At 40.9% G+C, this 17,244-nt stretch overlaps 1 protein-coding gene across 1 annotated transcript; it reads left to right on the top strand.

The window, feature by feature from the left end:
- Positions 1 to 5,586: 5,586 nt before the first annotated feature.
- Positions 5,587 to 6,507, top strand: LOC309560402 (olfactory receptor 6C74-like; the record flags this gene model as incomplete). Its single annotated transcript, XM_082264039.1, has 1 exon — positions 5,587 to 6,507. One exon carries the CDS (start codon positions 5,587 to 5,589, stop codon positions 6,505 to 6,507), a length of 921 nt encoding a protein of 306 aa, XP_082120165.1.
- Positions 6,508 to 17,244: the final 10,737 nt, after the last annotated feature.

Genomic DNA, 17,244 nt, shown 5'->3' with positions numbered 1-17,244 from the left:
TTACCATAGTATTTTTTAAACTCCCTTGCTATTTCGGTAGTTGAATGGGCAAGTCCCCCATTTTTGTTTTTAATCTTATCTATAAAATTCATTGCTTTTTTTTTTTTTAAGGATCCTTGCCAAGTTTTTCCCAACTTTGTTGCCTTCCACATATTTCTCTCTTGCCACCCTATTATAATCGTATCTAATTTCCTGTTCTAATAGGTCTCTTAATTCCTCTTTTTTCCTCTCTAATTGGGAGATCAGTTCTTCCTTATTTATTTTTTTATGCTTTTGTTCCAAGTCATATACCTCTCTCATCAATCTGTCTTTATTTTTTGTTCTTTCTCTCTTTCTTTGTACTCCTTTTGAGATTAGAATACCCCGCATATAGGCTTTTTGGCTTCCCATATGATATTTTTAGGTGTCTCCTCTATATCATTGTTTTGGAAATAAAAATCCAGTTCTTTCTCGATTTCCCTTCCCCATTTTTTATCCTTGATTAGTTCTTCATTAATTTTCCATGTAGTCATTTTTGGTTGTACCATACCCAATTTCATTTTTAATGTAATGGGGAGTGATCTGACCAGGTCCTAATCCCAACCTTCGCCTCTGATACTTTTTCAATTCATCTGTGTTCTATCAAGAAATAGTCAATTCTTAAATATGTCCCGTGTATATTTGAGTAACATGTATAGTCCCTTTCTTTTGAATGGAGAATTCTCCATATGTCCGCCAATTGACTTTGATATAGGTTTTTCTTAATCTCTTTAATCTGATGGATCGAAAACTTTTGGTATTGTGAGGTATTATCCATTTTTGGATCAAGGCTCAAGTTGAGGTCCCCCGTCAGAATCACCCCTCCTTTTTTAAAGTCTATTAATTTCCCCAAGATCTTCCCCAAGAAGGCCACCTCTCTGTCATTAGGACTATATATATTTGCTAAAGTGACTTCTTCCTCATTTAACTTCCCTTTCAGGAAGAGGAATCTTCCCTCCGGGCCCACCAGCCTGTCTTCCAGATTAAATCTCACTCCTCTAGCGAGTCCAATAGCCACTCCACTAGATTTTTTCTTAAGTGAGTCTGCATGATACCATGTAGGATGGTTCTGGGAGTATAACCTAATATTGGAAGCATATGTAATATGGGTCTCCTGTAAGAATACTACACCTGCATTCAGATATTTAATTTGCCCCATAATTCTTTGCCTCTTGACTGGTGAATTCATTCCGCGTACATTGTACGACATAAAATTTACTTCTTCCATCTCTTTATCTTGTTTTTTTTTCTATTTTTCTTTATTTTAATTTTACTCATTATTTTATTTCCTTTATTACTCCTAGAGTTCTTAGGCTGGCGTCTCCGGAAGTCTAATTCCTCACTGGTAGATATGGATTTTTGCTTATTGTATAGTCGGGATACTCTTTTACTATTGTTTTTCCCCTTTTTTCCCTCCCTCCCTCCTCCTCCCCCCTCCCCCCCCCAATCCTATCCCACGGCATGTTGGGTTCCTAGCTATCTCTCTTCCCTTAGCTAGGATAGTCGATTTTCCTCCTCCCCATTTCAATCAACATTTCCCCAGGGTTGAGCTCTGTCTTTGCTCACCTGTCCCCTCCATCTTCCTAATTTCTAGGTCGATGGTTAGTACCCGCTAATGCCTTCATGGAGCCATCCTTTTATTTAACTTTCTGGTTTTACTCTCACTTACACCCCCCCCCGCTCCCCCCCCACTCGACTCTCAATACTCCCCCCCCCCCCCCAGTCCTCAATTTCTTGTTTTCTTTAAGCCTGGTTTTTTCTTAATCTTCCCCTGCTCCTGGTCTTCTTCCTCTGTTTCTTCCTCTGAGTTCACAGAATTCTCCTGCTTCATCCACCCAGGTATATTCATTACTTGTATATTTAGAGTTTCACAGAATACCTGTACATCTTCTGGGAATTTTAACAGTACAACCCTCCCATCTTTCCATACCCCCAGACCCGCGGGGTGGCTCCAGAAGTATTGTATATTTTGTTTCTTTAAGACTTCCACTACCGGTTTTAAGATGCGTTTTCTGTTTATAGTTTCCTGGGCAAGGTCTGGGAATACCTGTAGTTCTGCTCCCTCGAATCTCAGTATAAGTCTCTCTCTCTCATCTTTTCCCAGATTTGGGCTCTATCCTCATACTTGTTGAATCTTGCTATCACATCTCTTGTTTTCTCTTTTGGAATGTTCGCTGGTTTTCGTATTCTGTGAACTCTTTCGAATTCTATTTTATCAGTATTTGCTTTACCCAGAAGCGGGTTGAGTACAGTCTAACATTTCTTCTATATTTTCATCTTTGCCCTTCTCTGGTAACCCTCTAATCCGCAGGTTCTTTCTTCTATTTCTGTTCTCTTGATCCTCAATTTTATATAACATATTTCTCTGTTCTAGTTTTATTTTCTTCATTTGATCTTTTAACTTTTTCAACTTTTTCTCATGCGTATCAGTCCTTGCTTCCGTTTCCTCCACTCTGACCAGGATGTGACCTAGATCTCCATAAAGGGTGGCCATTTCAGTTTTGATTGATCTTTCCAAATTAGTGAACATTTCCACCATCTCCGTTTTTGAGGGTGGGGGGTCCTTTGTTCTAAGTTCCTCCTCTTTTCTTATTTCGCTGTCTCCCAGTGTTTGTGTGCTTTCTCTGGATAATTCCAGACTCTGCAGATTTTTGTCCTTTAGTCTTTTTGCTCCCTTCGGCATTTTGTTTTGGTCTTACAACTGGTTGTTTTTCCTGCGCCGGGTTTTGACCTTTCCCTTCCGGGGTCATATACATCCTGTTCTAGCTGTTACCTTTGCAGGTTTCCCTGTCCCCTCTTTAGTCTGTTTGGTCTTCATTTTGTAGTGGGGTTCTTTTTTATTCTCTTACTCCAGTTAATGTATATATGGGGGATTTATTTCTTAGGTTATGTCCTGCCCCAATTGGATCAATTTCCAAAAGTAACTAAATCTAGTTCCTCTTATGGGGGGGTATCCAATAGGTCACGGCATGTGGTTTTCCCAGGGCTGTCTAGATTTATTTATTTGGAATTCACACTCCCTTTCCAGGATATGTCAAATAATCACATTAGACTCTTTAAGCATTGAGAGCCCAGAAGAAGAATGAGAAAAGGGGGACCTCAGCATCGTATCCTATTTTAGGGGAGGGAATGACAGCAGCAGGCAGTAAAGGACAGGATAATCGGGGAGAGCATGAGCGACCAGATTCCTAGAAGCTCCCTTTAGGTTCAGATCGACAGATGCCCCCAAGTGGGTTCACTTTAAATACAGTCCTTTTCCCCCTGCAGGTTCTGATTATGTAGTTCACATTAAGGCATTTCAACCACACGTCAGTTGCTACAGCTCATTATCGAATACAGTCTGTCATTGAGGTACTAGGCATGGGGTCCCCAATATAATAACCCAGTGTGCAAATGCCTACTGAACAACAGTCACAAAGAAGGAGTAGATTAACAATAAAAGGGGGGTTTTCACCCTCTCACCGCTCCCTTGCGTTTTAGGGCTCGCTTTGTGGCTGAACTGGATCTCGGGTCCAAGCCTTCCACCTCCTAAGCACCTCTCCGTTGTTGGTGCCTTGTTGGTGCCTGCGGGACAGGGTACCTCTGCTACCTTCGCTTCTCCCGCTGCTTCCGCTGTCCGGTCCGCCCCGCCATCCCAGGTTGCCGGCGTGCACTGAACTCACGTGTCCAGCTGTCCCCAGGGCTCGGGGCTTGGCTCCGCTCGGCTCGGCTTCGGCACACGATCCCCAACGATCACCTTCTCCAGATCAGTCGCTAAGGTCCGGTATCCCGTTTTACGGGTAGTTTGTCCTGGGTGCAGAGAGTCGATTGAAGGGGTTACAGGGAGGCTAGGCTAGTTGCTCATAAGGGCTGGGGGCATGAGAATTTTCCACCTCTCTCTCCGGATAACTTTCCATGAGGCTTCAGCGTGAACACTGAACTGGCGCCATCGACAGGCTCCTCCCCCGTCACCTGCTTCTGTTCCATTTTTTACATTCTGATTTATAACATTCCCCAAAAAAAATTTAAAAATCTAAATTTTTTAACATTTTAGGCCAATTTGTTTTCTGCTACATATTTTTGGTTAAAAAAATCGCAATGGGCATATTTTGATTGGTTTGCGCAAAAGTTATCGCGTTTACTAACTATTGGGGAAATTTCCCTTCACTTCCTGTCCCACCGCCAAGATAGGAAATTCAAAGAAATCCCTCCAAAGTGAGGAAATACCTTGTTGTCACCAAAACCAATGTCCCCATTGGAAGATTTCCCCTCTATTTCTGTTCTCGAGGCAACCCAAAATGTATCATTTTCACTTTTGGGGAAAACGGTAAACAAGACAAAAAGAGAGGCAAAATCTCCTAACGGGGGCACAGACAAATGTTCTAATCCTTCTCCGCTCTTTCCAAAACGAATACAAAACTTTTGCCTTTAGTTATACTTTAAAGCGGGAACTTCACTCTCTCAAGCAACATTTACTATTTTTAACCCTTATACTGCTATCATTAGTAAATTAATAGGAAAGAATATAATTTTTCTTGTTTTAAAAGTTTTTTGTTTTTATTACATTTCTTCAGTTACTTCCTGGTTTCCATGCCTAGACAGATGATGTCATACATCCCAGGAGTCTTCAGTAGAGGAGGAGTGGTTTTCTCAGCTAAGTACACCCTCTCCTGCTTGTATGCCTGAGCTAAGGATTATAGGAAGTAAATGCTACATGAATTATCTGCCCTTTCTCAAGATGGTCAAGGCCAGATATGCTAGGGGTGTCTTTCAAAGTATTTCCTCAACAAAATAAAGCATGGAGACATGGATGGATGGGTGAATTTGCTTTGAATATTATTGATGTCATACATCCCAGGAGTCTTACGTAGAGGAGGAGGGGTTTTCTCAGCTAAGCCCACCCTCTCCTGCTTGTAAGCCTGAGCTAAGGGCAGGTGGATTCCAGGAAGTAAATGTACATGAATCATCTGCCCTTACTTAAGATGGCCACAGCCAGAAATGCAAGGGGGTGTCTTTCAAAAGAATTTCCCAACAAAATAAAGCATGGAGAAGTGGATGGATGGGGGAGTTTGCTTTGAATATTAATGATGTCATACATCCCAGGAGTCTTCAGTAGGGGTGGAGGGGCTTTCTCAGCTGAGCACACCCTCCCCTGCTTGTATGCCTGAACTAAGGACAGGTGGATTACAGGAAGTAATTGCTACATGAATCATCTGACCTTACTTAAGATAGCCACAGACAAAAATGCTAGAGGGTGTCTTTCAAAGTGATTTCTCAACAAAATAAAGCATGGAGACATGGGTGGATGGGGGAATTTGATTTGAATATTGATTTGTGGAATTTGATTTGAATATTGATTTGTAGCTCCACTTCAACTTTGTGAATTGCACCTAAGTCATCAATAGGGAAAAGATCAGCTGGGGACCATAGCCAATAAAGTCACTTGTCCTCTGCTTGTCTTTTTTTGGGCATAGCTTCTAGAATTCTAAAGCAAAGAGTTTTCTCTGGTTTCTTGTTTAGCATATGTGAATACTCTATCAGAAGAATAATGCTCTTTTTTTTTTTTTGTTTTAACTCACAAAGTAAAACATGTATGAAAACAGGACTGTGGTGGCCTATTTCATCCTTATAGGGATTTCAGATGTCTCCACACTGCAAGTTCCAATCTTCCTCCTGGTACTTCTTATGTATCTGATCACTCTTGGTAGCAACTTGACCATCTTTCTACTGGTTTGCCTGGATTCTCAACTCCACACTCCTATGTACTTCTTCCTGTGTAACCTGTCCATTCTTGACATATCTTCTGCCACGGTCACCCTTCATAAGATCTTCATTACCTTCGTAACAGGGTATAAAATAGTATTCTTCAATGAATGCATGGCACAGGTATATATTTTCTCATGGCTCTCTGGCAATGAGTTGATATTGCTTACAGCCATGAGCTACGACCGTTATGCTGCCATCTGCAACCCATTGCATTATTCAACCATCATGAGTGGTAGTGTCTGTGTTGGTTTAGCCATATTCTGCTGGTCATTTAGTTTTCTACAGATTCTCCCCGCAATGATAATGCTATCGGAATTGTCTTGCTACTCTTCAAATATAATTAACCACTTTTTCTGTGACATTATGCCCCTAATAAGTCTTTCCTGCAGTGACACCTCCACTTTGGAACTGCTTATTTTTACACAGGGGGTCTTACTTTGCGCCTTCACCCCTTTTCTACTCACCCTTGTCTCCTACATCTTCATCATTGCAACCATAATGAAAATTAAGTCTAGTAGAGGGAGGTCTAAAGCTTTCTACACATGCTCATCACATATAACAGTGGTTACTCTTCACTACACAATTCTCGGCTGTCAATATTTTACACCGAGTGGAACTCTTAAGTTTGGTAAACTTCTGTCTTTGGTCAACACGGCTTTGGTTCCCATGTTAAATCCCATTGTTTACAGCTTGAAAAACAAGGATGTGAAGTCAGCTCTACAACGACAACTGAAGTACTTATGAAGTTATACAAGTCAATAGCATATTGACTGAGAAGATTCCTATCAAGCAGTTCTTGCTGATGGTTTCATAAATGTACAAGCCGTGGGGCTACATAATTAAAAAAATTATGTTTATGTTTTAGAGTTTATTGAAGCCAATCTTTCAGCAACTTTACAACTCTATTAAATTGGAACTAAAGTCTGTTAATCAGCATTGGCTATGTTAATCCTTAGTAAATAGATAGGAAGGTATATTATATTTATAAAATGTAGATTACCGTGTAGGTCGGCCCATACCCCTAATATTCATAGCAAAACCAGAAGAGAAAAAGATGGGGCTTTCTAGGCCAGTTGGGAGAAGGAGGACCAAGATTGGCAACAATTTAAATAAAAATAATATTTATTATTACATATTAAAAAACGTGTAAATATTACATATGAGAGATCCCATATGATGAATACAAACAAATTAAAAAGCACAGTGCAGAAATACATTCCCAGGCTGGGAATGCCGATACTTAATGCAGATGTTGATGCAGGTCTGCGATGAACCACGGTCTAGGGGTCCCAGCAAGCCTACACGTTTCGCATAAGGCTTCGTCAGGGCCAGAGAGACCAGACAAGACCGGTATTTCTGCAATCACATGTATGTACCAAAAACAAAAAATTACTACAGAGAAAAAACATAATCTAACATCACATACTGTAAATATTATATGTATTTCTATAATATATATTTAATAGGAATGTAGATATTCTATACGCGGCTAATACTGACCACACTGCATGCAGAGACAGGAATGGCAGGATAAACATTGGATCTCTATGACAAGATGGAAGGTCCAGATATCGTTTCCAAAAACATGAATTCTTGTTTGGTAACTCCTCAGAGGTATATATATATATATATATATATATATATATATATATATATATATGTCCAACAACTAGTAAATTCTCTGGGTTAAATTATTGTTCTGATTGTACAAATCAGAGTGCACGATAGCTGTAAGTTAAGTATATATTTTCAGTGTAGCATAGAATTATATATATGTAAAGTAATAAAACCCCAATGTGACTATTATTATAACATGGGGTACTATGATTGGGAAGATACCCACCTCATTCCAGTTAGAGCGGGCTGTAATGGCCTCATAAAGTGCACATACAAATGTTCGTTGATTGTACATCTGATAATGCCCGAAGAGACGCCATAGATTATATACTAGAGGAATGGGAGATGATATTAGATCTACTAAGAAGAAAGGGGGCCCCCCTTATAAGTTTAAAGTATCAAACAACAAATATCCAACCCTCATTTTATTGCAAAAGGCCATCATAGTGAGTTACATACCTCGATATGCTCCAATATAGGATTAGGGCAGGAAGCTCTGAGGCATGCTGTCCAATCATTAACAGCACAAATACATGGCTCCAGCCCTCATCACTGGGGAGAGCCTAGGGGGTGTAATAGAAATAGTATAAGCACCATCCTATTCCATACCGGAAGGCTTATGTCCTAAATAAATCCAAGATCAGCCCATACCTCAATGTCGTGGTCCTCCGTATATATGCCTGCCCAGAGACAATAGTACACTGAGGGGTTTAAATAATGGAGTACATCCTTGTTTTGGCGCCAAAATGGCGCATCAAGATGTGATTATTCCGGCTCCGACGGAGGTCACTCAGTCCTCCAGTCGGAAGTGACGTCTTATCGTTGGCGGTGATCTCCCATGTCTAATTCCGGAAATGTGGCCGTGATTGCGTTCCACGCCCATTAACCAACCGATGCGCGTGCGCATCAGTGTGAAGGACGTTATATTGCATAGTAGTGAATAGTTCTATACTGGGATACAGATAAATAGCCATGGCTAATCACAGGTAATGATGCCAATAGGCTATGGGACAAATGATCCAGCCTTGCACTCTGCCTCACTACAGGGACCCATCCCTCCAATATGTACAACAGGGACCCATCCCTCCAATATATACAAAGGGGACAAGGAGCAGCAATGGAAACGGAAGGGTTACCGGCAATAGAGATATATGCAAGGAGAGGGATGAAACAAAAAGGGAGAAAAAAAAGGGGAAGGGATGGGGCAACAACCAAAAAATGAAAAATTTATATTAATAAAAGATATTCAACAGACAAATATAAACCAAAAAGTAAAAAGAATAAAATAGATCTACAAGGTCATATGAGATAATATTCCATAAAGTAATTCGACATCCTGATGCATCGTAAGGGGATCAGCATATATCGCCACGTATACAATATCACACATAAAGTACTGGCAATACACATATATACAATTTACATCCACCAAAAATAATAATAAACTATATAACATATCCTAGGAAAATAAGTAGGATGTAGGCTTAGTCTACCTGAATGGTAAAGGAAATTGATTGGACTTCTATATTAATGATAATCAGGAGTACATTTATAGGAAGGGCTTAAAGCTCAGCATATTGTTTAAACCAGGAGGCACTGTAGCCTTGAGGTCATAAATCCATCTTGATTCACGATCTAAGACTTTTTTGTCAATATTGCCTCCTCTGCCGTCCAGAGACAATATCCAATACCGTAAAACGAATGATTGATTGGTCAAATTTGTGTTTGAGGCCCACATGACCACCAATGGGGGTATTGATCCTACCATTGTTAATATATGAAATGTGGTCTGAGATCCTTTTTGTTTGATAAGTGATATTTTGGTTAATGTATCTCATCCGCCCATTCGGTAGTCTAAAGGAATCCCCTTCCAAGATAAATGGACAGTAGTCGCATTCCCCACATTTGAAGAGGCCGTTAGAATTACGGCCTTCATCCTTAGGTCTTACGTAGTGACTAGAAACTACATTGTCTCTGAGAGACCTAGATCTCTTAAATGTCAAATTGGGGTGTGCGTCCAAATATTTTGGTAATATGGGGTCATTCATTAGTATATCCCAATTGTTTGTCAAAATATTGCAAATTCCTTTGTGTTGCTTACAATATGTTGTGATAAATCTGACTTTATTGTCTTCATTTTTGTCTTTTTTATTGAAAAGGAGATCATGGCGATTTTTCTTATTTGCTTTGTTGTACAATCTACGTAGCATGGTTTTTGAATACCCCCTTTGTAATAATCGTGATGGAATACTGTTGATGAGTGTTTTTGGAGGTGCACTTGCAGAATGCAAGATCATATTCCCCGCAGTGGGTTTTCTGTAAAGTGTAGATCCTATTTGGCCCTCATCTTTGAAATAAAGGGTGGTATCAAGAAAATAAATGTTTTTGTTCACTCCAATTCATAGTACATTTTAAATTAAAGGTATTTTTATGTAGTTCCCAAAAAAAGGCATCAAAAAGTTTGATGCCTCCATCCCATATAATGAGGGCATCATCTATGTACCTGAGCCATAGAACAATATGTCTCAGGTACATAGAGAGGGCCCCATCACTGAACAAGTGCTGCTCCCACCCACCCAGGTGCAGGTTGGCATAGGCCGGGGCACAACAGGTGCCCATGGCCACGCCCTGCACCTGGATGAGGTGGGAGCCGTCAAAGGTAAAAATATTGTTCTGAAATATGGGGGAGAGACCCTCAAGAATAAATTGATTATAAGCTTCAAAAAGTGGGCCCCTTTCATCGAGGAATTGTTTGCTTGTAGTCCCACCTTGTGTGGGATGGAAGAGTACAATGCCTCGATATCCAATGCTATCAAGATGCAATTGGTTGGCATGATCTTATCATAGAGTGCTCTCAATAAGTCTGGAGTATTTTGTATGAAGGAGGGAAAGCCCATAACGTGGGGGCGGAGGTATTGATCGATTAGTCTGCTAAGGGGTTCAGTATAGGACCCAATCCCCGAGACGATGGGTCCTCCTGGGGGATTGTACATATCTTTGTGTGTTTTAGGCAGCGCGTAAAATGTCGGTACGCGTGGTGAATCAATCTTAGTGTATTCATATGTTTCTTTATTGATAATTCCTTTCCTATATGTTTCATTAAGATATGCCATAAATTGGGAATGAGCCAGATTTATCCTTTCTTCATTAACCGGCCGATACCAGTCACGATTTTTGAGAATATCCCAACACATATTGCGGTAATGAAGATGGTCCATGACCACAATATTCCCCCCTTTATCAGATGGTTTGATCACAATATCCGAGTATTTTCTTAACCACCTCAATACTGGGCACTTAAACCCCCTTCCTTCCCAGACCAATTTTCAGCTTTCGGTGCTCTCGCACTTTGAATCACAATTACTCAGTCATGCTACACTGTACCCAAATGAATTTTTTATCATTTTGTTCCCACAAATAGAGCTTTCTTTTGGTGGTATTTATTCACCGCTGGATTTTTTATTTTTTGTGATATAAGCGAAAAAATAGCGAAAAAAAAAAAAATTATATTTTCTATTGTCTGTTTTAAAAGAAATCCAATAAAATCAAATTTTGTCATAAATTTAGGCCAGAATGTATTCTGCTACATGTCTTTGGTAAAAAAAAATCCTGATAAGTGTATGAAAATAGGTTTTTGTGAAAGTTAGAGCGCCCTCAAGCTAGGCTACGTATCATTGAAAATTTAACAGTGCTGATGTACCGACTACCTATCTCATTTCTTCAGGCCCTAAAATGTCAGGAGAGTACAAACACCCCCCAAATTACCACTTTTTGTAAAGAGGACAGTCCAAGGTATTTAGTAAGAGGCATAGTGAGTTTTTTGAAGTTGCAATTTTTTGGCCACAATAGTTTTGGTAATGAAGATTTTTTTTTTTTTCCCCACAAAATTGTTAAATTAACAAGGTATTTCTCACACATGACATACATAAACTTACAAATACACCCCAAAATATATTCTGCTACTCCTCCTGAGTATGGCGATACCACATGTGTGAGACTTTTCCACAGCCTGGCCACATACAAAGGCCCAACATTCAAGTAGCACGGTCAGGCGTTCGAAAGCCATAAATTACACATTTCATTTCCTAACAACCTATCACATTTTTGAAGGCCCTGGAGCACCAGAACAATGGAATTACCCACAAAATGACCCCATTTTGGAAAGAAAACACCCCAATGTATATACTATGAGGCATAATAAGTCTTTTTAAGATGTAATTTTTTTCCACAAGTTTTTGGAAAATGTGGGAAAAAATAAAAACTTTTTTTTTTTACGCAAAGTTGTCAATTTATAAGATATTTCTAATACATTGCATGTACATAGCAAAAATTACACCCCAAAATGCATTCTGCTACTCGTCCTGAGTATGGCGATACCACATGTGTGACACTTTTCCACAGCCTGGCCACATACAGAGGCCCAACATCCCAGTAGCACAGTCAGGCGTTCTAAAGGCATAAATTACACATTTCATTTCCCGAGTACCTATCACATTTTTGAAGGCCCTGGAGCACCAAGACAATGGAATTACCCACAAAATTACCCCATTTTGGAAAGAAAACACCCCAATGTATATTCTATGAGGCATTATGAGTCTTTTGAAGATGTCATTTTTTTCCACAAGTTTTTGGAAAATGTGGAAAAAATAAAAACATATTTTTTTTTTTACACAAAGTTGTCCATTTCTAAGATATTTCTAATACAAAGCATGTACATAGCAAAAATTACACCCCAAAATGCATTCTGCTACTCGTCCTGAGTATGGCGATACCACATGTGTGACACTTTTCCACAGCCTGGCCACATACAGAGGCCCAACATCCAAGTAGCACAGTCAGGCTTCTAACACATAGCATGTACAGATCAAGAATTACAACCCAAAATACATTCTGCTGAGCAAAGGGTAAAAAATAATGATTACCTGTGGTTTTAGCAGGCACGAATACGGTCCCAGCACAGGAAAAGCATTGGTCCAGGCAGCCAATGGAGATGTTCAGGAATTTTCCAGGCAGCAGGCAGGGATATTCCAAAGTATTGGTCCTGGCAGTAGTTCAGTTAGCAGGCATAGTCATGGCCAGTTCAGGTGGCAGGCATAGGCATGGCCAGTTCAGGTGGCAGCAGGCAGCACTATAAGGCTTGGGGGCCTTGGTCAGGTAAGACCTGAGGACAGGGGTAGAGGCTTCTCCCACCCAAATCTCTTTGAAGCCTCAGAGATCCAGACCCTAATCCGAGAAAAGAAAAACCTGGAAAAAAAAAAGTTTTCTCCACTCTGAAATTCTATTCTGGAGCCCCTCACCTGTGTGAGACCCCTGTGTTGAATAGTACAGTGGCAGAGCAAATAATCATTTCCAGGAGGCAGGCAAAAAGAATGGTCATTCAACAGTCCGGGTCATACACAGAAATAGCAGATAGTGGAAACTGGGAAAATGTCTTTACTAATAGTGTACTGAAGTGTGATAAACAAGATAGCACCCTACAATACAGAGGCCTGGCTGGGAGGGACATTGGGGACAGTAGTATCTGGTGTTGCGGCGAATTCCTCTACGTGAACATACACAACATTTTTTTTGGTGTCTGCGGCCTGTGTGGGTAGGAGGGAGGATATCCGGGAAGTGCCTTTCATGAAGTCTGGCTAATGCATCAGAGCGAATTTGTTCGGGGGGGTGGCCATGGGGATAGAGAAGGGCCATGATAATGTCCTCTTGAAATCTTAAATAGGTTAGGGATCCTTGGGTACACTTGGAAAAAATGACATAGGAATTGAACAGGGCTAGCTGAATTATATATATTTTTTATACCAGAACAGTGATCTCCTGGTGGCCAAGTAGGGCTGCATTAGCTGGTCGCTCATATCCACCCCCCCCCCCCCATGAATAGGTTATATTAATGGATGCATTTTGGCTTCTGGATGGGACTTCGTCTTGTCTGAAGTTCCACCAGGGTGTCCTTATGTATTGTGGAAAGGATGTAGAAGTCCCTTTTATCTTTCCACTTCAGAGCTAGTACCTCTTCATTGCGCATACTGGCTTTTTCCCCCCGATTTAATCTTTGGCTGATCAATCTCTGTGGGAAGCCCTTGCGGTTGGACCGTGCTGTCCCGCAGGCCACGGTCTTTTTTAGGTATAGATGGCGGAAAAGTGGGAGACTTGTATAAAAATTGTCAACATATAGGTGGTAACCCTTCCCAAGCAGTGGTTCTATCAGCTGCCAGACAATTTTGCCACTTGTCCCGATATAGGTAGGGCACCCAGGGGGGTTTATCTGACTGTCCTTTCCCTCATAAATTTTGAAATCGAAAATGTAGCCGTGGCCCTGTCGCATACTTTGTAAAACTTTACCCCATATCTGGCACGTTTACTTGGGAGGTATTGTTTTATTCCAAGCCTTCCGGTGAAGTGGACTAGGGATTCATCCACACAAATGTTTTTATCAGGGGTAAACATTTGCTTGAAGCTGGAGCAAAGAAAATTGATTAGGGGCCGAATTTTGAATAATTTATCATAATTTGGATGATTTCGGGGGAGGCACTGGGCATTGTCGTTGAAATGTAAAAATCGCATTATCATTTCATAACGGTGTCTGGGCATCAAAGAGGAGTAGACTGGCATATGATGGCAAGGTACGGTAGACCAGTAGGAATGGAGTTCATTTTTTTTTGTCAGACCCATGTTGAGGGTCAGTCCAAGGAAAAGTTTAAATTCTTCCACGGTGAGGGGTTTCCAAACAAAGGGGCGGGCATAGCATGAATCCGGATTGCTGGCAATATGTTGGCTGGCGTACAGATTACACTGCTCCACGATGTAGTTCAGCAGACCATTCGTGAAAAACAAATGAAAATAATAAAGTGGGGTTACATTATCCGATTGGATTTGAGGGCCTGGCTGTGCTGTAAAAGGGGGAATTACAGGTTCTGCTGAAGTATCGGGGAGCCATGTCGGATATAACAGAACATTCGGAAGGCTAGTATGGGCCCTGCCTCATTGTGGGTGGGACGCCCCGTTACCAGCAGCTGGCCTGTCATGCAGGGATGATGCCCTGTTTGCGCTTGCCACTGCACTAGGACTTGCAGAACTGCTGGTGGATGCCTGCGTATATTCGTGGACGTGGAGTGCTGCACTGCTGGTGGATGCCTGCAGAGTTGTTGCGCAGCTGGTGGATGCCTGTATTTACATTACATGACAGCTGTGATTGGACACAGCTGTCATGTGATCAGGAGGGCCAATCACAGGGCCCTCCTGCCGAATGTTGTTGCCGTGTGTCCGAGCGACACAGGCACATCGAGATCGCGCCGCTGCGCGCGTCCGCGGCGGCGCGATCTCTCTCCTTCTGAAGGACGTTCCGGAACGTCCATTCAGAAGGACGAGACTCCCGCCCGGCCGTATATGTACTATGGCCGGGTGGGAGGTGGTTAAAGATAGAATAGCTTCTTTCAAAGAAGGGGGCAAGTTTTCTTGTTCTTTATTGGTAATATTGAGGCGATTTACATCTCTCATCGTATTGTTCATAAACGCCCAGATATTGGGATTTGTTTGTAATGGGGGGAATTTGGTGGATTTCTTTTTTACTGTGGGGATATTCATGGGATTGTAGCCCTTCTCTCTTGTTGCTTGTGTGATAGATGTAATGGAGGGACTATTCTCACAGGTAGTTCTTCCTGTGTATCAGATTAATTTTCGTCTAGCAGTTGTATTAGATCTTTTAATGCTCTAAAGTCTCTTACAGTGAAGTCTTTCCATAGTTCTGACATCTCTTTATTTTTTCTAACCTGTTGTCTTTGTTTGTCAAAAATATACTTGTAAGTGAGTTTCCGTGCGAATAAGTTCAAATCCTTAATGATGTCAAAGTGCGTGGTGTTTTGGTCCGGGCAAAAACTTAGGCCTCGGCACAAAACCACTATCTCATCAGGAGATAAATTATAAGAAGATAAATTGATAACAGAAAGTGTGAATGTGTCATCTTCCATTGAGACTATTGTGGGTGGCTCACGTGGTACTTCATGTCATTGTCTTATAAGGGGGGCCCCCTTTCTTCTTAGTAGACCTAATATTATCTCCCATTCCTCTAGTATATAATCTATGGCGTCTCTTCGGGCATTATCAGATGTACAATCAATGAACATTCGCATGTGCACTTTATAAGGCCATTACAGCCCGCTCTAACTGGAATGAGGTGGGTATCTTATCAATCATAGTACCCCATGTTATAATAATAGTCACATGGGGTTGTATTACTTTACATATATATAATTCTATGCTACACTGAAAATATATACTTAACTTAAAGCAGGTCAATCAGGACAATAATTTAACCCAGAGAATTTACTAGTTGTTGGACATATATATATATATATATATATATATATATATATATATATATATATATATATATACACCTCTGAGGAGTTACCAAACAAGAATTCATGTTTTTGGAAACGATATCTGGACCTTCCATCTTGTCCTAGGGATCCTATGTTTATCCTGTCATTCCTGTCTCTGCATGCAGTGGGGTCAGTATTAGCCGCGTATAGAATGTCTACATTCCTATTGAATATTTATTATAGAAATGCATATAATATTTACAGTATGTGATGTTAGATTATGTTTTTTCTCTGTAGTTATTTTTTGTTTTTTGGTACATACATGTGATTGCAGAAATACCGGTCTTGTCTGGTCACTCTGGCCCTGAGGAAGCCTTATGCAAAATGCGTTGGCTTGCTGGGACCCCTAGACCGTGGTTCATCACAGACCTGCATCAACATCTGCATTAAGTATCGGCATTCCCAGCCTGGGAATGTATTTCTGCACTGTGCTTTTTAATTTGTTTGTATTCATCATATGGGATCTCTCATATGTAATATTTTTTTTAGATTTCTTCAGTTACTTCCTGGTTTCTGGCCTAGGCCAAAATGATGTCATACATCCCAGGAGTCCTCATAGGGGGAGGGGCTTTCTCAGCTAAGCACACCCTCCTGCCTGCATGCCACAGTTATCCTCAGAAAGGATGTGCTGGAAATGGAAAGTGTCCAAAGAAGGGTAACTAAGCTAATTAGGGGATTGGAGGACCTAAATTATGAGGAGCGTTTACAAGCACTTGATTTATTCTCCCTAGAAACTGGGTGGACTGTTGTCTTTTTTCAACCTCAAGTTGGGGCTTAGCTTTTGTCCTTCACGGGGTCTCAACAAATTCGACCTCGGGAAGGATTTGCACTTATTTGCTAGGAACCTGACCTTCAAATTCCTCTATGATAAGGAGTGAGTTAAAACTGTTGGTGGCGAGGAAAATCCTTACAAGGATTTCAAAGTGCAAGACTATAAGGCCTTAAAAATTTTGGTCCAATTACTGGAAGAAAACAAACATAACGATTCTGCTGATGGGACTGATTTGTCCTCTAGTGAGGATGAGTTGGCTTCAGGTGGCGAACCTATTAAATTCAAGTCAAAATCTAGTAAATTTCCTAATTTGCATAAGTGCCCGGCTGTCTGGGCGTTTGTTAAGCAGACGGTTAAAGACATTGAAAGTCTCCCGGATATAATGCTGTTTAAGTCCAACCTTACTTGGCCTCAGAGAAAAGCACTAACTGACCTGACTCACAACGCGGACATTATCATCAAGCCCTCCGATAAGGGGGGCAACATCGTCGTCATGGACAGGATGCAGTATGAAAATATGTGCACAAAAATATTATCCAACCAGGATTGGTATTCAGTTATCTCACCGGAGACTGTACAAGCTTTATCTGGTAGATATGGGTCACTAATCCTGGATGATTACCATCAAAATATCACTGACCATTATTTATACCTGTTCCTCAAAGTCAAATGGCCCATCATCCCCACATTCTATGCACTCCCCAAGGTGCACAA

The sequence above is a fragment of the Pelophylax lessonae genome (genome assembly GCF_965119305.1).
Source record: "Pelophylax lessonae genome assembly, chromosome: 7".
In the NCBI taxonomy this organism is placed as follows: domain Eukaryota; kingdom Metazoa; phylum Chordata; class Amphibia; order Anura; family Ranidae; genus Pelophylax; species Pelophylax lessonae.
This window is presented reverse-complemented; position numbering and strand designations above follow the sequence as displayed.